The following is a 22,568-nucleotide window of genomic DNA, read 5'->3' on the forward strand; positions in this document are numbered from 1 at the left end:
TTTTGACTTGGCAAAGCAAATGTTGTAAGACATTGGAAAAGAGCCATGAATAGGGTCAGAGCTAGAAAGAGAGCTTGCTAAGAATACACATGGTCAAAATACAACACTCGTGTTGCAGAGGTTGAGGCAATGGAGGATGTAGCACGTGTGTCCTGTTGGGATTAGACAAAGGACGCGTGTGAAATGATAACAAATAGTATACATATTAAATATTCTAAATAGAAAGTGGAGGTGTGCCCACGATCATGTACATTCCTGTGTAGGTCGGTGTGTGTTTGTGTTTTGTTTATGGGGACATCATTGTTTGGTGGCCAAACAAGATGACAAGGCCAAGGGGCCAGGCTTGTGTGTTTGAGTCGGTTGGTGTGTTTGTGTGTGTGTTTATGTGGTCATTTTTGGCTAAGGTGTATTGGTAGGTTGATTGGTCTGATCTGTCTTTCTTAAATATAAATCCACCATTGCTATTTAAATTGATTAACCTTGAATTAATTCATGTCATTGGGTTATTAAGTAGACTTTCATCCAAAACAGCCTCAGGAGCAGATCGGGGTTAATGTCCTCATAGCTCTAAAAGTCATACAGGCTCGACTGCGGGCACCGGGGATTGAACCCGGAACCTTCCTTCTGGGGGTGAAACACGGTCGCCCCTAGTAGACGATCAGGCCTATTATCATACGCTCAGGGACACGTCTGAACCGAGCTGCAGGCGGTGACAAAGCCGGCTGCAGAATATCTCAGCGACACATTAAATACTTTTATGGATCATCCGTCAAGACAGGTCGATTTGAATATGTAACAAAAACAGACCAGGGTGACACCGAAAATAGAATTTAAGTTTCCTGACAATGTGTGACATAACAGCCAGATATTTGGTGTAGCGGCCCAACCGCGGCACACACGTTGTGTGTGTGAGTGTGTGTATGTTTTTGTGCCTATGTGTGTTCATTTGAATTTGAATGTGTGTGAACCTTGAGCGTCTTTGTCTGTGTGTACTTCCACACGCTTTTGTGTGTGCATCTTGTTTTTGCGTGTGTAACTGCTCAGTTGTCAGTGTGTGTGTATGTGTGTGTGTGTGTGTGTGTGTGTGTGTGTGTGTGTGTGTGTGTGTGTGTGTGTGTGTGTGTGTGTGTGTGTGTGTGTGTGTGTGTGTGTGGTGTAGCTGAGTCATTACGGGGCCCTTTGTGAGGTGAGATGAGGGGCCTTAGGGGAGCAGAGCTGGCACTTGAGTGACAGCTGGCACGAGCGTTCTCGACGGCAGAATGTCGCCGCGGTAACACTCATGTACGTCGTCCCTGCGCAGCGGGACACGGGTGTATGTCAGCGCCCCTCTTTATGAGGCCTGAATATGTGATAAAGTGGTGTGTATCTGGTTCCCTCTGGTTGAGATGGACAGTCCTCACAAGGCAGGCCCCCGATTTACACTAACAAAGGAGTGTAAGGACAGTCCCCAAAAATTAGTTTGAAAATTAGTCTTACCTTAAAGCTATGAAACCTATGAAACTCTGGTTTTATTGGTCGAGTAGCAATGGAACAATTTAGAATTTACTCCACCACCACCATACAGTATATTTTATGGATCACATTGTCTGACACAGATATGGCTTCCAATCATGACTCGGATGGAGATTGACTGAAATTATTGTTGAGGCCAAGTTCATGCGTGATATAGTATGAAGCTGTGAAAAAATAACTACGTCTTCACCTGGTGCCGGCTATCTGACTGTCTAAGCGGGTTACTTAATTGAAGTAACCTTTCAGAAGAAGTCATGCTGTCATGAGTGACACGCAAGATAAAGGGTGAATCCTGACAGCTTCGGCACAACTTTCCTTCGGGGGCCGACGACTGCACGCTACAGCGCCAACCCCACCTTGTCACAGCTTGAGCGCTCTGCCATTTTCCCTGTGTAATATTGGAGAATTGTTCCTTTCTTTCGGCGCCAGAGACACAGGAGACTATTTTTAAACATAATCCCGTGCACCTTTTTTGGTTGCCTGGGAAACCGTCTAGTTCTTCTTCAAGATTTTTTCGCTGATGTCATCAGGGGCCCAAGTAGGCCCCTGGGCTCTTCTCATGGAAGAGAGGGTTTTTTTTGGTTTATTACCTTGTGGAGTGGCCCAGTCTGCCCCCCACCTCCCCTCAGAAGGACTCCCCAGCACCGCAGATGATCAGACAAACAAAAACAATTCAGCTGTGGCTAATTTACAAACGGCCACTCCTTTGCAATGGTTATATTTTCGTACAGAGGCCTTTGTGTTCATAGCACAGAGCATTTGCCTGCTCTCACCCCTTAGCCAGACAGCCAGGATCGTTTGCAGAGTCTCTTGTCATGAGGAGATTGCAAATCTTTTAATCTCTGTGCTTGTATTCCACCCGAGGATTTGAAATGAGTCTTCCTCATCTCTGGTGTAGTCTGTGGAGAATTTACACAAAGATACCCCATGATTACCCCTGGGCCGGCCACTTAGGTAATACCACTTTCAGCAACTGAGAGTCGTTTTTACAATGGACACAGTTCAACCTATACAATATCCAATTCTAACCCAAAAAAATGTTTTTCCTTTGAAATGGAGATCTGCCTTGATCCTAAATTTAGCCATGACAAGCAAAGTAACAAGACACTACAACTCCAGGGCAGAACCGAGAACGACGGCGAAGTACACGCTGTTCACTGACGTTTGATGCTTCATCGCTCAGAGGAACACACACAAAGTGTACAAAGTGTACAGCGCACAACGTGCAGCACCTCAGCGGGTTTTAACCACACAAACAAACCCGGTTGTACACCACTTGTGTCCCTGCTGTTACTGGGAGGCAGGCAAACGGTCGCAGAGACAAGGACTTTTTTATTTACAACTCGGTCTTTGAGCCTTGGTCCACGGGTATCCCAGGGATTCTAGTACCAGCTATTTGAGCTGTATCAACTAGGGTTTCAGGGCTGCTTTCTCAGGGAGGCCTGCGCGTTAGACTGTAGTCATCTGGGATGAAAACCCGGAACCTTTGAGCCAAGCATCCTAACCTTTGCTGACTGTCCTGCCTCCGAAAGGTTTTACAGTATAAAGTATTTAATCAGGAGGGCTGTTCTGACGCTGAGATGACTCAGAGAGATACTACAGCTAATGGAGGCATTAGGGAAGGGGCAACCAGCCCTGAACTGGTATTAAACTCAATTTATCGGATTTGAATCAATATTATAGCAGAATGTCTGCTGTGCCCAGGGCAATATGCATGTCTGTCTGCTCTGGCAGTCAGACAGCCTTTAGTATTTCATCAACATTATCCAAAGGCACAAGAAATTGAGACACGTGTTGTTTACGTGTGACTCAGTCTGCCGTTAACGTGTGTATCTGCCCCTGTATACATGTAAACATGTGTGGGCATGTTGGAGTGAGAGTATATGCGCATGTGTGCCTGTGACTGTGGTTTTGTGTTTGTGGGAGCGTTTATGTGGGCAATGCATGCGTGAGTGTGTGTGTGTGTGGTTGTGTGCGTCTCTGGTGATGTGTGTGTATTGAATGTGCATGTGTCGGCGCAAAAACAACTCGCAGCCCTCTGTACCCAACCACGACGTCTGACATCAACTCGTCGTCAAAAACGAGGTACAGTCATACCATTCCTTCTGCCCCTTATCTGTGCTCCAGGTGTGCTGGATGGGGGCGGGGCTATCGCAAACTAGGTGAAGGAGTGCAGGGGGCGGGGTCTTTGGGGGGGGCCGGGGGGAGTTTGTTGTCGTCATCACTGCAGATTTCCCGGGGGATATTAGCCTGTAATTGTCTGGCGCGCCAGGGAGCGGGGTGGGCTATTAGCGCCCGCTAACGCTCACTTTATTGTGTTTACTGAGTGCCCGGCAGTGATATCATGTCCGTTCGCCTCCCCCCTCCTTCCTCCCACCCTCCCTCCCTCCCCGCCTCCATCCACCACCAGAGCCACAGTTCCTTCTAACAGCCTGCGCGGTAATTTAGCTCAGCGAGCAAAAAGGACAAGGGAGGATTATAGTGCTTTGAATGCGATGGAACAGGAGGAGATAGTGTGTCTGTGTGTGTGTGTATGTGTGTGTGTGTGTGTGTGTGTGTGTGTGTGTGTGTGTGTGTGTATGTGTGTGTGTGTGTGTGTGCTTGTGTGTGTGTGTGTGTGTGTGTGTGTGTGTGTGTGTGTGTGTGTGTGTGTGTGTGTGTGTGTGTGTGTGTGCTTGTGTGTGTGTGTGTGTGTGTGTGTGCGTTTGTGCGTGTGTGTGTGTGTGTGTGTGTGTCATGTAGTATGAGAACCTAATCGTTGTTTATTTTCTCTATTGTTTGGCAGTTAAGTCTGAGAGGTTTATAATTGAATGATGAAGCGACACACAGATTTCCCCACCGTCAATAACCTTTAGCTAATAGATTTACAGTTTAAAATGCGGCCTTCAAAATACCCCAATTATATAGGCGTGTTTCGCGTCCAAGTCGGGTGATAGAAACAGGGTGATACAAACAGACAACAAAGTGTGTCTGTTTAATTGGTCAAGCATCTGTTCGTTTTTTACCTCAGAGGAGATTAGGAAAATTTCCAAAATATGTTACGCTTTTTTGTTGGTTCGCCACACCCAAAGCTCTGAAATCGTACGAGGGTTCAAACATACTGTGGGTTGAGCAGTGTTGGGAACGTTACTTTAAAAAAGTAATTAGTTATAGTTGTTCACTACTTGTTCCAAAAAGTAACTGAGTTAGCAACTGAATTACTCTATAATAAAAGTAACTAGTTACCAGGGAAAGTAACTATTTGCGTTACTGTAAAAAAAGAAAGTTGCTATATGTCAAAGAATTTGGATTTTTCTGAGCAGTTTCCACTTGGCCTTAATGTGTTAAATGGTGGAACTGCCCATTCAAGGCCCTGATATACTTCCAATTTAATTTAAATTTGCTTAGTTACAAAAGGCTGTGGAGCATCTGCCGAATACTACAGAAAATGCCAACTTTTCATCGGATTGCTCCGGACTCGCCATTTCAGCTGTTTCATCGAATCTGTTTGGTGTGTGCGTTTGCGTGTGTGTGTGTGTGTGGGTGGGTGGCGCGCGTGTCCTGGCTTGTGTGTAAAAACACTGGCTCCGATTGGCTACCATGAAACATGACTCTGCCTTAGCCAATCATAATCGCTTATCTCGTTGTTAACCCACCCGGTCTCCTCAATAGCAGTTTGTGTTTGGAGCCAGGGGTGCGTTCAGAATACGCAGTTCATTCAATCAATTCATAGTGACGCACCGCCTTTAATGTACAGTAACAGTAACGGCGTTGTACTGACGGAAACAGTAATCAGTTATATTACCCTGTTACTGAAAAAATAACGGCGTTACCTTACGCGTTATTTTAAACGGCATTATTACAAACACCGGTGTTGAGTCTGTGTCACTATGACGAATGACCTCTGGGTGTACGATTATCCATAATGCACACAATTCAATTCAATGCAGCTTATGTTTTTTTTCCCTTCGCTTTTTTTGCCGAAATTGGTATGAGGACGCAGCATTTGGCTTTTCTGTTATTTCTGTTGTGTAAGGGTATGGTTCAACAAAAAGCCCCTTGGGTAAAACTGTCAAGCTAAATAATGAAAAGGTGTGTTTGTTTGTCTGATTCGCAGGATCGTTTTGTGGTGTGTAGTGGTGAAAAGACTTGGCATTGCAAAGAATTGTCTCTTGTTTGCTTCCTTGAAACCCTAAACCCTTTCCTCCTTTTTCGAAGCCTGAGTCTAACTATGAGTCACGATTCAGAACTCTTTATCTATTTATAATTTGTTTATTTAAAGGTCCCATTGCATGAAAATTTCATTTTGCAAGGTTTTCTAACATTAATATCAATTCCCCTAACATCCCCCTCCCCTTTCTCTGCTTTGCCAGCCCAGAGAATTTGGCCCGCCAATGAGACAATGAGCTACGACTGTGCGAGCGCCACATGTGTGTGTGTGCGACTAAACACACTGTAACGCAAGTGTTGTACACTTCTTTGTTGTATGGATAACCGTTCTGCTGTTGGTGTTATGGCCACATAACACACTGGGTTCTCTGACATCTCTGTGGGGGTTACCTCCCCACTCAGCTCCACCGCCGAGTGGCGGTGTTGCCTCGGCGCTGCCCGCTGCCGATGCAGTGGTGCCTCTGCAGCGGGCAGCGGGGCTCCGGCGGGAGACAATCGCGGTCAACAATCCCTTTCTCCTCCATGTCGCGGTTCAGTCTACTTCAGATTGATGTGGAAGTGGAGGACTATCTCAGCGATTGTTTAGTAGGATTTTGGGGGAATGAACTTTGGCTTTGTCTCCCTGAAGTACATGAACCACGACATGGAGGAGAAAGGGATTGTTGCCAGTGATAGTCTCCAGCCGGAGCTCCGCTGCCTGGTGCCGAGGCACCACCGGCGCGAGGCACCAACGCCGCGGGGCGTTGGTGCCTCGACACTGCCTGCTGTCGAGGGAGTGGTGCCTCGGCAGCGGGTAGCGGGGCTCCGGCGGGAGACAATCGCGCTCAACATTCGCGGGCAAGAATCCCTTTCTCCCCCATGGCGCAGTTCAGTCTACTTCTGATTGATGTGAAAGTGGAAGAGACGCGGAGGTGCACACAGCTTTTGGCCGTGATAATATATATTATATGATATAGATATCTATTTATAATATTATCTTATTTAGATATAGAGCTCTAGGACTCCTGCCACAGCATCCGGAGTGTTCTAGAATATTTTCAGAACACGGCCAAAAGCTGTGTGCGCCTCGCCATTACGATACATCCACTGTAAACACAAGCGCATGGTACCGTGGCCGCAAGCTGCTCAGGGCCACACCCCAACCCTCCTCCTTGACCTGCCTCTAAAAAACGTCACTTTTGTGGAAAGCTTATTGTGGGACTGGCTCGTAGTGGCTGTATTCTGCACCAAGGCTACATTTCTTGAACGTCTTCAAGTACTGTATTAGGGGCTCACTAACACCTATATAAAAGCATCCATGAAGTAGCATGCCATGGGACCTTCAGACTTTTATTTATCAGGGATTCTTTTCAATATTGAAATCTCTTTTGCAAGAGAGCCATGAAACAATTCCACCTACTTAAAACATCACAAATATCACAGAGAATTACGGAGAGACGGATACATCAATCCGAACATTAGGGACAAGGTTGTTAGCCTGGAGCATTTTAACATCCCTCAAAGGGATGAGTAATGGAGATATCACATGTGTGCGCCTTAGGGTTAGCAAAAAACAGGAGCGCAAACAACGAATACCAACGACACACCGTTGCTCAGTTAGCCAAAATGCCAACTTTCGTGGTTTCACTTTTTTTTTTTTTTTTTCTTCCCCCCAGACCACCACGCTCATCGGGCTTCTGAAGACGGCTCGTCTCCTACGGCTGGTGCGGGTGGCCCGAAAGCTGGACCGCTACTCCGAGTATGGCGCGGCAGTGCTCATGCTGCTCATGTGCATCTTTGCGCTCATCGCCCATTGGCTGGCCTGCATCTGGTACGCCATCGGCAACGTGGAGAAGCCCTATCTGGAGCACAAGATTGGCTGGCTGGACAACCTGGGCGTGTCCATAGGTGAGCTGCTGCCACGATGAACATTTCCATTTAATTATAATTTACATAATTTACACATTACATTTGTAAATTGTATTCGTTTTGTCTGTTGTAGTAATGTATGCATTGATAATGTGTCTGACACAGTATGTGTCGAAGTGCAATGCTAAAGTGAGAGTGATGCTAAACAGCGTAAGCTGTTTTGTTATTTGTTTACAATAACGAGAGTGTGTCACAAATCATATCAATCTTTTCACAGTACATAACTTGTGGGAAAGAGTATTACGATGGCCTACAATTCAACAAAAGTGTAAAAAAGTGTAAAAACTCATTTGACTCACTCCCGCTTTTTTGGGGGTCTACAGGAAAGAAGTACAACTACAGCGACCCCAGCTCGGGCCCGTCCATCAAGGACAAGTACGTCACGGCGCTCTACTTCACCTTCAGCAGCCTGACCAGCGTGGGCTTCGGGAACGTCTCCCCCAACACCAACTCCGAGAAAATCTTCTCCATCTGCGTCATGCTCATCGGATGTGAGTGAAGCATGTTTATTTAAATATAATTGTAGGCTATAGTGTGATTATTAAAAAATGTTGTCCAATACCTTTCTTAGCATGGCCTGGTCACTCTGGGAATGATAATGCCTTGCCCTGGCAGGGTTAATGCCAAACTCAGGGGTTTGATTCAAGCTTCATATGTTAACATTCACGTGTTTATTTGGAATCTTCCGGAATTGTGGTCTTAGAGAGAGAGGAATAACTCTCATCCCCCTATAAATAGTAACTTCTCATCTTCCTATGAATAGGAAGCCAACAGGGAAGGCAGAAAATAGGATCAACTATAAATAGGATCTTTCATCAAAAATAGATTCTTTAATCAACCACTTTTTTTTTAGCACATCTGCGGTTCGAGTTGTGTAAAGCATAACATGCTAAAATAGGATTTTGGTCGGTAGTGTTTGTAAGTTTGTTTGAGAAACCTGGTTTGAGGGCATCATCAAATAATTCAGTTGATGATACGACTGTCCCTGCAAATCTTGGCAATGGAATTCCTCAAAAGAAACATTCACACACACTCCTACCTTTCAGTTTGGAGGACAGCCATCTACCGACAGGGACAAGGAGAGTGGGTGGTGTGAATGTGTTCCAGAATGAGAAAGGTTTCCAAACTGCTCTCAGCACCGAGAAATGGACACCATCATAATATTCGACCCTTTGCCCTCAAGCTATCTGTTGCATCGACGGTTTAGATAAACAGTGAGATGCAAGGGGAAGGGTGTTGGTGAGAGTGGTCAACTCCCAGCCAAAACGTACTGAGTTCCAACCCCAATGTCCCGACCCTTCTCTGTAGTTATCCTTGAGCAAGATGCCCGTGGAATAGTACCTTCTACATGCTGCTTTATGACCTGCATCTGAATTCACTTTTTCACCTTCATGTTACTTTGAATAAAAGCCTCTTATCAATGACTAAATAGTAAACAGATAACGATTGAGTCTCATTAAGTTTGTGTGCTTTTGGGAGTACAACTTATAAGGTTGACATTTGGATTTCAAGGACGATGATAATAGCTTTATACAGATCTATGCATAAAGGATGTGTGCTAATGTAATGGCTAATCCAAATCACTCCTGGAGGAAAATAAAATCAAAGCAAATGTTTTTGATAAAGAAGTCTTCATACAATTAAAGTGCGCTAGAATAATACCAAATAAAATTCTTTTATCTTTTAAGGAAATAACAAAGAGAGAGGTTAACTTTAAGTCCCTTTGCAACTGGGCAAAAAACCCACCGTCACCCATTTACATCTGGCTTTGTCTTTTGTGGGAAAGATTACAATCAGCATTAATTCCCGGGACAATTGACTCCGTAGTAGCCACAGGTATTCATCAGCTCCAGCTCAGATCGGCAGTGATGGAAACATGACACCTTTGAAATTCCGAACATCCGCATGTAAATAGAAAGGAACAACATGCAATAAAATAACTGTGTTTGAAACCCCTTCTGTTTACTAATCCTGTTTTTTTACTGATTAATAACCCTTTTTCTACCGTTCATGAACCCTGCTTTCTACCGTTTACTAACCCCGTTTTCTACCGTTTACCAAACCTTTTTACTACTTTATACTCACCCTGTTTACCCGCGCATTCATGGCACAGAACATGAAAAGCAAAAAACAAAACAGAAAGCCACCCTCGTCTACAGGCAACAGGAAAGGAGTCAATTGCCTAATTTTAGCGGGGGGAGTTTCCACGTTTAAAAACGTTCAGATACTCACTATTTCTAATTGAAAAACGGCAGGAGACAAGGCAAAAAAGAAGCAGACACAAGGAGCCCTATAACACCGCGACTCTCCCCTCTCTCCACCCTCCTCCTCTTCCCTCCACCAGCCCTGATGTACGCCAGCATCTTCGGGAACGTGTCGGCCATCATCCAGCGGCTGTACTCGGGCACGGCACGCTACCACCTGCAGATGCTGCGGGTGAAGGAGTTCATCCGCTTCCATCAGATCCCCAACCCGCTGCGGCAGCGGCTGGAGGAGTACTTCCAGCACGCCTGGAACTACACCAACGGCATCGACATGAACATGGTACATGGGGGCGGCCCCACCGGAAACCTTCTGGGTCTTTTTTGTTTTTGCTTTCTCACAGGCTTAGGTTGGGGCGAAAATAAAATCAGTAACTCTTTGTTGTGTATTGTAATATTTTGTTTAGTTAGAGTACCGAATCTAAATGTATTTTAAAAAATCACCACTGCTAATTTGTTTTACAATTTTTACTTAATTTTAATTTTTTTTTAAATTAAGTGTTTATTTGTCCATTGATGTTGCGGTGTGCTTTTAGTAAAAAAAATATAGATATAATAAACACATAGTTTGAATAAACAAATATGAATGAAAATGAAAATATAATTGATAGAATCACCGCTCTCATGATCAATCCCACGAGCTGTGAAGCCCCTGAGGTCAGCAGATCGGATTGGATTTAGATTCAGCATGATGACTTCTGCTCCGCTAATCCCTTCTGGTGGCCAGATTTACATTTCTTATCCAGCGGATTTACCAAGTTTGCGTACCCCGCTGACATAATTAAACAAAGAAATAATACCCTTCTTAAGAATCCATTCGGGTAATTAAACCGCTTTTCTTTTTGAAGGATTGTTTGTCTTGTGCTCGCCTGTGTAGCGTTTTTGTCGCTTCTTGAAAAAAAACTGTTTTGTTTTGCAATATTGTGTTGATTCTGACTCTGGCTTTCCCCCCCTTGTGCTGTGATACTCATCTAAGTTTGTCTCTTCCATGTCTGCCTCGTATCAAATGGAATGGGTCGACCACTCTGGTAAGCGCAGGAGGTACTGGTGTGAACAGCCCTAATGTCTCTATGAAATTACCCTGTGTGTAGACCTGATGGGTAGTGTGTGGTGCGGCCGTTGACCCTGGTAGACGTTAGCTTAGCCTTGCACCGTTTGACGCTAGTCGTAGTGGGGGGGTAGTGGGGCAGTTTTCGTTGTTAGCCGGTAGAATGAGTGCCTTGGTTGTTTGCAGCCTTTTGGTTTTTCTACCTCTAGCTCGACGCTCAATGGATTTTACACAGTGTGTGCTTTCTCCTCCAGTGCATGCAGGCCAGACTCTCTCTTGCTCTCTCTTCCCTCTGTCTCGATCTCTCTCCTCTCCCTCTCTCTCTCTCTCTCTCTCTCTCTCTCTCTCTCTCTCTCTCTCTCTATCTCTCTCTCTCTCTCTCTCTCTCTCTCTCTCTTTCTCTATCGCTCTCTCTCTTCCTCTCTCTCTCTCTCTCTCTCTCTCTCTCTCTCTCTCTCTCTCTCTCTCTCTCTCTCTCTCTCTCTCTCTTCCTCTCTCTCTCTCTCTCTCTCTCTCTCTCTCTCTCTCTCTCTCTCTCTCTCTCTCTCTCTCTCTCTCTCTCTCTCCTCTCCCTCTCTTCCTCTCTTCCTTTCTTCCTCTCTCTCTCTGTCTCTCTCTCTCTCTCTCTCTCTCTGTCTCTCTCTCTCTCTCTCTCTCTCTCTCTCTCTCTCTCTCTCTCTCTCTCTCTATCGCTCTCTCTCTCTCTCTCTCTCTCTCTCTTCCTCTCTCTCTCTCGCTCTCTCGCTCTCTCTCTTGCATGTTTTTTGCATGAAATCTGTGTATTCAAAACACACACACACACACACACACACACACACACACCCATACACACAACACCACGATGACAACCAGAGGGAGTGAATCACGCCTGTGGATGTGGGCGCATGCAGTCTCGCCTGCCGCTGCCAAACACATACACCCCCACCGACCCATCTCCCCCCCGTCTCCGATCCCTCCCCCCTATAGGGAGGGTCTGTGGGGGCCCCTGCACTTGCCAAATGTCGTTCTATCTTTCCTTTCCAAATCTTCACAGCACTCTCGATTATTTACTCATCTTATATGGATTTAGTTATTTTAGTCTTTTGCTTCATTTATTTTTTAAATGGCTTCCAGAGCCCGATCGGACAGCGTAGTAGCCTAGCGAGGAAACATGTGCCAACTGAATCCCCACATGCTAACAGGAAGATGCAGATGCCAAAGTGTGTTTTTGTTGTTCCAGCGTGGGCCTTTGTGTGTGTGTGTGTGTGTGTGTGTGTGTGTGTGTGTGTGTGTGTGTGTGTGTGTGTGTGTGTGTGTGTGTCCGTCAGTCTTAAGCTTTCCTCCAGTCTTCTCTGTTTTTCAAAGTATTTTCTCTATCACCTCTTACGCCTTATAATATTATATCTTATGTTAAGTCCCATCAATTGTTTTCCACCTCTTGTACCTCAAGGGTAAGTGTACACTTTAACTTAATCCCTAACTTCCTCTGTTGTTAAGAAAAGCTTTGAATTCTAATTCTACCTTTGCCCTAATGCTGTAATTATTTATTTAGTATCGATGGCGATACCTTGAACTAGCAGGCTTAATCTGTTCCGAGGTAAGTCCCTCGGGCCAGGATAAATCCTGGCTAATTTGGATGCCAAAAATGCAAAGCAGAATACTTTAGCTTAGTAATTGAAATGTGTGAAATGTGCCAAGATATGTTCTATCTTATTTAGCTGAGCAAATTTATACCCACTGTATGAGCGCCAGAACATCACATATTTTACACCAAGTAAAAATATATTTTTAAGATTTGTGTCGTCGTTTATGGCAATGCTGTGAAATGTTCAGTCTTCTATGTTCAGTCTTGTCCCAGCATGTCCTACTGCCAAAAATACCCCCCCCCCAGCCCCTCCCGCTGCCCAAACCAAGTATCGTCATGGCAACGGCACAGTGTATTTCCACGAGTACAGAAGAAGAATTTGAGAAGAAGGAAACAAAAACCACAGATGGCAACTGTGTCAAATTTCTCTGGAGGAAATGACAAAAAAAACGATCTGATCGTCGCATCACCTCCCTCTAGAACACCCACAAGACACCCACACACACACACACACACACACACACACACACACACACACACACACACACACACACACACACACACACACACACACACACACACACACACACACACACGTCAACAGCATCGGCGTCATCGCAACGTGCTGCTTGTTCCGCCTTTGTTATCGTTTTTGAACGCTGTGTAAAATATAAAACATGACTGCCACAACACAACCGAACCTCCCACCTGATCGGATCTGCCTTGGCCCCTCCCTCCCCCCTGCCCCGCCCCTCCCCCCTGCCCCCCCCCCCCCCCCCCCCCCCCCCCCCCCAGGTCCTGAAGGGCTTCCCCGAGTGCCTGCAGGCGGACATCTGCCTCCATCTGAACAAGAACCTCCTGCAGGGCTGCAAGGCCTTCCAGGGCGCCACCAAGGGCTGCCTGCGGGCGCTGGCCATGCGCTTCAAGACCACGCACGCGCCACCCAGCGACACGCTGGTGCACAGCGGCGACGTGCTCACCTCCCTCTACTTCCTGTCGCGGGGCTCCATCGAGATCCTCAAGGACGACATCGTGGTGGCCATCTTGGGTGAGTCCGAGCTCCAGCCGCCTCCCCTTGTGGTGTGTCTGAGGTATTGCAGTATGTCACCGACACACCGACGATCTTGCAGGTCTGTAACCAGTACATGTCTGTATTTTTTTTCCCCTTCAGCTCGGGTCAACGAGGAAGCCACTGGTAAATGACCTAATAATAATAATATGATTGCACTAGTGGGTAGTATCCCCCTGCAACACGGCTGCACGTTGACCGGTGATATTTAGGGGCCTCCCCTTCCCTTAGGACGTTTCTCTGCGCTCGGCTTTCGACTCGGCTGGACTCCTCCGTCAGCCCCCACCCACTGACCTCCACCCTTCATTAGGGTTGAAGCAGGTGGGCTGAGGAGAGAGAGAGAGAGAGAGCGAGAGAGAGAGACTGAGAGAGCGAGAGAGAGAGAGACTGAGAGAGAGAGTGGGAGAGAGAGAGAGAGAGAGAGAGAGAGAGAGAGAGAGAGAGAGAGAGAGAGAGAGAGAGAGAGAGAGAGAGAGGGACAATGGAGAGAGAGAGAGAGAGAGAGAGAGAGAGAGTGGGAGAGAGAGAGAGATAGAGGGTGGGGGGAGAGAGAGAGGGAGGCGGAGAGGGTGGGTGGGAGAGAGAGAGGGCGGGAGGGGGGCTTGCTGGTCCGATTGGCTGTCACATAGCGGGTTCGCTGTTGGCAGCTGAGGTCCACTTGGCGCTGGCTCAGACGGCGCCCATCAAAGGCTATTGTAACGTGTACAGATGGAGGGGGGGGGAAGAGGAGGGAGGGGAGGGGAGGGGAGGGGATGGAGAGAGGAGAGTGGAGGGGAGGAGAGGATGAGAGGGAGAGAGGCGGGGAGGGGAGGGAAAGAGGCGGGGAGGGAGAATGGAGAGGAGGGAGAGAGGAAGGGAGGGGAGGGATGGATGGAAAGAAAGAGGGGGGAGGAATAGGAAGAGAGAGAGGATGTCAGAGAGAGAGGGGAGAGGAGGGTAGAGAGAATGAGAGGGAGAAAGAGAGAGAGAGGGAGGGAGAGAGAGAGAGAGGGAGAGAGAGAGAGAGAGAGAGAGAGAGAGAGAGAGAGAGAGAGAGGGGAGGGTTGGAGGTGGGTCGGGAGGATGACAGAGAGAGAGCGAGTGGGGGCGTGACAGGGAGAGAATGTAGGGAGAGGAGAGAGAGAGAGAGAGAGAGAGAGAGAGAGAGAGAGAGAGAGAGAGAGAGAGAGAGAGAGAGAGTGCGAGACCAGTAGGGGGAGAAAGACAAAGCAAAGCTAGGGTGTGTGTGTGTGTGTGTGTTGTGTGCGTGCGTGCATGTGTATGTGTGTGTGTGTTAATAAAGACACAGGAGGGAGGGAGGCGTACAGTGTTTCCTCTGATCTGAACCCCCGGGGAAAGCGTTGGAGAAAGCACAGCCACGCTCCCTAGAGCCCGGGCAACCTTTACCAGAGTTAAGAGCTCAAAACAACGCCTTTTACAAAACACTGCACTGTTATATTTTAGCTTACTGTTATATTTTAGCTTACTGTTATATTTTAGCTTACTGTTATATTTTAGCTTAGCATTCTTACAATAAAACAACAACAATTGTCTTCAACAATGAAAGTGCTCTGAGTGCCTAGAAAAACGTTATGTAAATAATATCGACACAATACAATTAATACAATACTTGAATATTGATATAGAATTCAATATTTGTTACTATCAACGGTATACTGCCTCAAAATATTGTATTATAGTAGCATATTTTCATAAACAGGGTGGTTGAGCACACATGGCTGTGGTTGTGGTGCAGCTAGTGGTTACGTTCGCTAATAGTCTAAATAAAAAGGAAGCCCAGATCTTATAACGATGTAAAACGGGAAACAAGGATATCGAGACTCAGCAGTGCATTCAGAGGGAAAACCCACGGGCTACGCTAGTTAGGCTCACTAGCTGGGAACGCAAACGTCTCTTTCCACTGTAGCTGTTCATGCTACAATGAGAAGCGCTGCGTTCATTTAGGGTTGTGAGGAAGGGAGAGGCACTGGACGTGTTATTTAAATCCTTGGCCACTTTTTCCACTGTTAGAGGATACCCAGGGTGGAATGTAGCTTTAATTGCCGGCCCGGGGAGTGCCTGGTGACAGAGGTCCAGGAGTCAGCCGGCACTGCTGGCCCGGTGGCTTCCACATGTAATCAAAGAAGAACAAAAACTCCCCTGCTCCCTCTCTCTTTCTTTCTTCCTTTCTCTCTCTCTCTCTATTTTTTTCACTCCATTCTGACCGTCTCTCGCAATCCCTTATCACCGCCTCTTCTACTTAATTTGTTGACTTAATTTTCTCCCTCTCTCTCTCTCTCGCTCTCTCTTTCTCGCTCTGTTTCTCTTTCTCTCTTTCTCTCTATGGAGGCTGGTGATGGAGACTTCAAGCACGCCTCTCTTGTTTGGCTCTGTCGTTTGTTGATTTCTCTCTCTCTCTCTCTCTCTCTCTCTCTCTCTCTCTCTCTCTCTCTCTCTCTCTCTCTCTCTCTCTCTCTCTCTGTCTCTCTCTCTCTTTGGCACGCATACACTAATGGTTGATGCTGTCTCATCCTTTCTCTCTTAGATCATGTTTCTGGCTCTCCCTTTATTTTGCAACCTCTCTGATGCTCTTTTTAACACTTCCTTCCTCTTTCATCTCCTACTCTTGTCTCTTTGTTCTGACCCTTAACCTCGCCTCCTTCGACCCCATGGTGACCTCTCCCCGACCCTGACCCAGATCCCCCCCCCACCCCCACCCCCGCCATGTTTTGTTATTTCGTATTTGATCCGTGCTCATGTGGTTAACCTAGACCAATCAGGGAGGAGCAGTCAACCAATGACACTGCAGCAGCTTATACAAATAGAAAATCTGAGCCCGGCACATTCCCAAACTCCTAACCTATTTCCATAACGGCGGTGTGGCGCTGGTTAATAGGGTCATCATGCATGATGCATGCCGCAAGGAACCAGTAGGCTACAGGATCTCATAACCCCTGCATAGAAAAATCCCAGAGAGAGGGAGTTTGAGGTGGGAAAGTTGCGAGGGGTTCTCCGAGTTAATGGCCGAAACATTGTTTGATCAATCGCAGAAACCAAAGTTTATGAATAACATCTCAATGTATTCATCAAACCATGCCACTTACCTTTGCCCCCCCCCCCCCCCCCCCCCCCCCCTCGCTCTTTTTTAAAGAATAAAGGACTCCTATGCTTCACGTCTAGTTTAAAACATAACCCAGATCCGACAAACAACGTCCTGTGATGACTCATACCAAAGCAAGCACTGCGATTGGTCGTCTCTCATGTGCATTGGCGGGGATGGATTGGATTGGGCGCTGATTGCGAGGGGAGCAGGTCATGCATGTTTAATGAGGACCCACTAGAAAGCAATGAATCCCACTGCAGGACGGAGGTTTGGATGGCTCGTTGAAATACTAGTGGATAGTTGCTGCTATGGCTGCTTCTTTAGGGTGTGCTGGGGCTTTGAATCCGCACTGTAGATGTTTTTACCCACATTGATTGTACCCTTGTTTATTCTTTTCTTTCCTTCCCTCTTCTTGAATCCCACCTATTTTCTGTCCTTGGTCCCCTTTATCGTTTCTGCCTCTCTCTTATCTTAACCTCCTCCCTTCCTTCCTTCCTTCCTGCTGTACTTCCTGTCTCCTGTCTGTTTCCACTCTTCCTTACTTCCCCTTCATCCTTCCTCTAATATATTTATAATTAATCTCCATCCATTCCTCCTTCCTTCCTTTTATCTCTACTTCCTGCCTCCCTTCAATGTATCACTCTTACATGTCTTCCTTCCTTCCTTCCTTCCTTCCTTCCTTCCTTCCTTCCTTCCTTCCTCCCTCCCTTCCTTCCTTCCTTCCTTCCTTCCTTCCCTTCCTTCCTTCCTTCCTTCCTTCCTCCCTCCCTTCCTCCCTTCCTTCCTTCCTTCCGTCCTTCCTTCCTTCCTTCCTTCCTTCCTTCCTTCCTTCCTACCTTCCTTCCTATAATCCGTACTCCCTGCCTCCAATGTGTTCATAACTCCACCCCTTCCCCTTTCCTTCCTTGGATCTCTTCTCCTGGCCTACGATTTACTGTATATTCACCGTCCCCTGCCCTGTTCTCTTTCCTCCATGTGACCCCCGTGTGTGTTCATGTGTTCCCCCCGGCCCTCAAGGCAAGAACGACATCTTCGGCGAAATGATCCACCTGTACTCCAAGCCGGGCAAGTCCAACGCGGACGTACGCGCCCTCAGCTACTGCGACATCCACACCATCCAGCGTGAGGAGATCCTTGAGGTGCTGGACATGTACCCCGAGTTCGCCGACCACTTCTTCGCCAACCTGGAGCTGACCTTTGACCTGCGCGACGACAGCGGCAAGGTGAGGGCGTCAGGGTTTGCCGGGGGTTCGTCGCCGCGGCAGTCTGCTTTGTTTGTCCGTTGGGGAACGGGTGGGCGGGTGTGTCACATGTATCCCAGCCGCTTGTGTAGCCGGGCTCTCCCAAGGCACCGTGCACAAAGTGGATTTCACCATCAAAAGAAGAGCTGGGATTTGCGTAGAAGAAGCAAGACAAAGGAGTGATTTATAAATTAACATGACACTTTGATTGAAACTCTCACCAAATCACCATGGTTGCAAGTCTTTGAAACCGCTCCAACAATTGGGGATGGTTCGGGAAAATTAGAGAAAAATAATTGAGGAATTGGGTATAAGACCGCAATGATAACTGACAGGAACCACAGACTTAATCGATGGTATGTTTGCTGCCTTGCTAGTTTGATCAATATGGCAGTTGGATTTCTGCTGCCTAATGGCTTTTCCTAAAAAGCAGATGTTGTCCGTTTTTTCTGATTCAATCTATGTACTTCTGCAAGGTGCGTTTTCCCCAATCTGCTACGTGATGGCAGACGGGAGGAATGAGGGAGAAGTGGGCTTTATCCTCGTAATGAGGGTTTGGCGGTCATTTATAATGCTAATACGGCGGGGGTGGACACGCTGTGTTCTGGATCAATTGGGCGGAACTGAAAGGCTGAAGTCTGGCCTTTGGAATGAGACACGTGTTTATTTATGTCTGTCTATGGTGCCTAAAGCTCGCTATCCGGGTCTCGGCTGATGGATTTGCGTAAGGGTGCGTGAAACCGACGGTGTTCTACATTGTGGGAAGTTTGCATACAGTCTGTGCGTAGCCGCATATGGGTGTGTGTGTGTGTCTGTCTGTCTGTCTGTCTGTCTGTCTGTCTGTCTGTCTGTCTGTCTGTCTGTCTGTCTGTCTGTCTGTCTGTCTGTCTGTCTGTCTGTGTGTGTCTGTCTGTGTGTGTGTGTGTGTGTGTGTGTGTGTGTGTGTGTGTGTGTGTGTGTGTGTGTGTGTGTGTGTGTGTGTCTCTGTGTGTGTGTGTGTGTGTGTGTGTGTGTGTTGGTCTCTGTATGAGTGTGTGAGTGAGTGCGTGTAGGCCATCGGATATACGGCCTTCTACGTCAGATAAACTGTGTCCGTGTTCCGTGTGACCCGAGCTAAGACTCCGCGCGGGGTTAGCTTCGGGTGGCGTGTTGCTCATGCTGCTCTTGTTTCTCCTGTCTGTCTGTCTGTCTGTCTGTCTGTCTGTCCCTGACAAACGACCCGCAGGCCTGCGAGTCCGATGACGGAGACGTCACCCAGGGTCAACGACCTTCGTCCTGCCGGAGAAAATCCTCCACAGGTGAGATTCAGACACGATGAGCTGCACGTATTACATCGCCAAGTACCTTTAATTAAATCAACAACAACTTACCTTTACTTAAATCACCGTTAGGTGAATAATTACAAAGTACCTTTAATTACCTCACCATGAGTTAAATAACAACAACGTACCTTAATTACCTCACCGTTTGGTAAATATCGACAACGTAGCTTTAATTATCTCACCGTGAGGTAAACAACAGGAAAGTTGTTAAAGTACCTTTAATTCTCTCAGTATAAGTTAAGTAACAACAAAGTACCTTTAATTACCTCACCATGAGTTAAATAACAACAACAACGTACCTTTAATTACCTCACTGTTTGGTAAATATCGACAACGTACCTTTAATTATCTCAGCGTAAGGTAAATAACAACAAAGTTGTTAAAGCACCTTTAATGCTCTCATCATAAGTTAAATAAAAACAAAGTACCTTTAATCACATCGCTAAGTACCATCGCTATACCGTTTGTGACATCCCGCTAATTGACATTACATCACAGTGCCTTTAATTGCAACATGCAAACGTGCATCGAAAACCATTAGCGGCGACGCCATCCCGCTAAGTTACATTACATCACATTAGCTTTAATGAAATCCCACGAGTTATATTACATCACATTACCCTTAATGACATCCCACTAAGTAACAGGCCACCACACTACCTTAAACTCAGTCACATGACACGCCCCCTTTTATTACACATCACCCTTGGTTACGCCACATCAAATCCCCTTCCATCACCTCAAAGGTTCACAGACATCACAGGATAATGGCTTCAGAGACTCTTTATAGTCGGTGAGACATTACGTCCACGAATCACACTCTGGCGTATGTCCGACCCCCCCGGACCCCCGCCAGCCACCAGGGCGGCAGCGTGTATCCTGTATGTCGATCCTGAGTAGCAATCGACTTTTGTAATTGGAGTTGCAAGAGAGCCAGCCGACCTTGTCTCTCACTCTCACCGTCTCTCGCTCTCTCTCTCTCTCTCTCTCTCTCTCTCTCTCTCTCTCTCTCTCTCTCTCTCTCTCTCTCTCTCTCTCTCTCTCTCTCTCTCTCTCTCTCTCTCTCTCTCTGTCTGTCTGTCTGTCTGTCTATCTGTCCTCTCTGTCCCTCGCTCTCTTTTTCCACACACACACACACACACACACAAACACACGCACACACACACACTTATTCACGCACAACAATCAGGCAGATCTAATTGGTCGCCATGGTAACGAGTGCTGGTAAGGCAGCGTCAGTGTGTGCCTGTAAGAGATGAGGAGAAACAGGATAGAGGTGGAGCAGAGAGATGAGAGATGCTGGTTCTGTGCGATCCACCCGGACGCACCGTACTTTGTGTGCGTGCGTCTTTCACAAACACAACTTCATATACATGAAACTAGATACACAGGTTTGCTTACTCTCGGTATGTATTGATACATACTATAAATACACGCCTCTGCTACACAAACATACATATGCTCTGAATACATACCTATACTCCAAATACACACCTATCAATATTCTACATACATAACTATACATTCTCTAAATACATACCTATACAATTGATACGGACCTATACATATTTTAAATAGATACTTTTTCGCCTAGGTTAGCTTACAGTTTGTTAGCTCACAGCTAACAAACTCAGCTGGCATAGCTTTCCGTAACTAAACATACTAAGCTAGCTGAGTCTGCCAAAAACGAATCTAGGTTTGTTAGTCAGAACAAGCTTTCTAAACTATCTAAATTTGTCAGAACTATCCTCTCGAAGCAACTACATGGAGACCAACAAAACCAGTCAATAAAACCAGTCCTTCTCCCACCAGTGCGGCAAAACCACGAGCTGGGCCGGGCGCTCTGCGAGGCCAGGCGTGAGAAGGAGCTCATGGCGGCGGCGGCGGCCCGCGGAGCCCCGCCCTCTCCCGCCCCCACGGTGAGACAGCGGCGGGAGAAGCCGTCCAATGAGGAGGGAGAGGAGGAGGAGACGGAGGAGGACGAGGAGGGGAGGGTGGAGGAGGAGGAGCAGAGGCCCCTGTGCTCCGGGGTGGCCGGGTACCCCGTCGTCCGGGACCACGCCCTCGGCCACGGGCTGGGCGAGGGCGCGGACGCCCAGGCGAGTGACGGCCTGCAGATCCCGCCCTACAAAGGTGAGATAATCTTTTGATTGGTTAAGAAATAGAACACATCCACCTGTGTTTACTTCAATAGGTTGGATGATTCTTCGCTGTTAGTTATTTTTTGATTGTGGATAAAAAAAGGAATGAGGTGACATTAAGGCATGCGCAAAAACAAGTGTTTTATCATATCCGCCTTGAGGAAGCATCTATTTCAGTACAACCGAGAAAGAGTACCGTTCTTTTATTCAAATCAAAGGCGTGTTGATGCTCTATCAAACCACTGTCTCTGTATAAATTAACCTGACATTTCACTGTGTCGCCCCGCTGACAGGATCGTTCTCATTGGCTGGCTCTTGGCAGCCAATGAGTCACGAGCCACAAACGTCCTCTGGAGTTCCCAGACAAAAGGCTCGTTAACTTTGTTAGGTTAATTTGGGAATAGAGAAAAAAATAAGCACCCAGAAAGCCTCCATTAGCCCCAGAAGCAGAATGTCAGGTCTATTAAAAAATCCAAACATGAATGAGGAGTTATGAGAAGGGAAAGCCTACTCAGTCATATAATGGAAAGCATTAGATTAGAATCAGAGTCCAGGGTCAAGGCGAAGGATTCAAAAGAGACAAGGGGTGCAATTATGTTGTCTCTGGTGAAGTACTTTATAAAGTGTGTTGTGTGGGCGATTAAACGTAAGACTTCTCTTTATCTTACACAGCCTACATCTTGATATATACTTATCCCTGGCTCGGTGGAGCCATTGTTTTTTTACATGCACTGTATATGTAAAAGTGAAAGAAATAAGATATTTTTCTGGTAAGAAACTCTTTCTATAGTGGATGTTAATGTTGTATGATATAAAGACTACACACTAGGAATAAAAATCTGTTACCAAATTTGCACGAGTCCCATTCAACACTTTACAGTAAGCTGATTGATAAAAAACATAGTGGGACTCAAGCAGAAGTTCACCTGAATCGACCCTGTGTGTCTGAGCGTGTGTGTGTGTGTGTGTGTGTGTGTGTGTGTGTGTGTGTGTGTGTGTCTGTGTGTGTGTGGGTGTGCGTGTACGTGTGCGTGTGTGTGTGTGTGTGTGTTTGGATTTGAGGGCAGCATGCCATAATTTCATAAGAATTGATTCCCTTAATCAACACAGCTGGGTGGTTGTGTGTGTTTGTGTGTCTGTTTGTGTGTGTGTGTGTGTGTTCGTGTGTGTGTGTGTGTGTGCATGTGTGTGACCCATGAAGTTACAACCCAATCATGCGAGTACATACCATTCATCAAATAAGCCTCTGCCTCAGTCGCTACACTTCAGAA

General features: G+C 46.7%; 1 protein-coding gene across 1 annotated transcript in view; it reads left to right on the forward strand.

The window, feature by feature from the left end:
• LOC115541987 (potassium voltage-gated channel subfamily H member 7) overlaps positions 1 to 22,568 on the forward strand; it is a 47,129-nt gene that overhangs the window by 14,027 nt on the left and 10,534 nt on the right. Inside the window, exons 5-11 of the mRNA XM_030353987.1 lie at positions 7,317 to 7,548; positions 7,893 to 8,060; positions 9,914 to 10,113; positions 13,247 to 13,490; positions 17,611 to 17,816; positions 19,060 to 19,132; positions 20,969 to 21,289. Of these exons, the coding sequence (XP_030209847.1) occupies positions 7,317 to 7,548; positions 7,893 to 8,060; positions 9,914 to 10,113; positions 13,247 to 13,490; positions 17,611 to 17,816; positions 19,060 to 19,132; positions 20,969 to 21,289 (1,444 nt within the window). The remainder of the gene's footprint in view (positions 1 to 7,316; positions 7,549 to 7,892; positions 8,061 to 9,913; positions 10,114 to 13,246; positions 13,491 to 17,610; positions 17,817 to 19,059; positions 19,133 to 20,968; positions 21,290 to 22,568) is intronic.

The sequence above is a fragment of the Gadus morhua genome, chromosome 4 (genome assembly GCF_902167405.1).
Source record: "Gadus morhua chromosome 4, gadMor3.0, whole genome shotgun sequence".
Classification (NCBI taxonomy): domain Eukaryota; kingdom Metazoa; phylum Chordata; class Actinopteri; order Gadiformes; family Gadidae; genus Gadus; species Gadus morhua.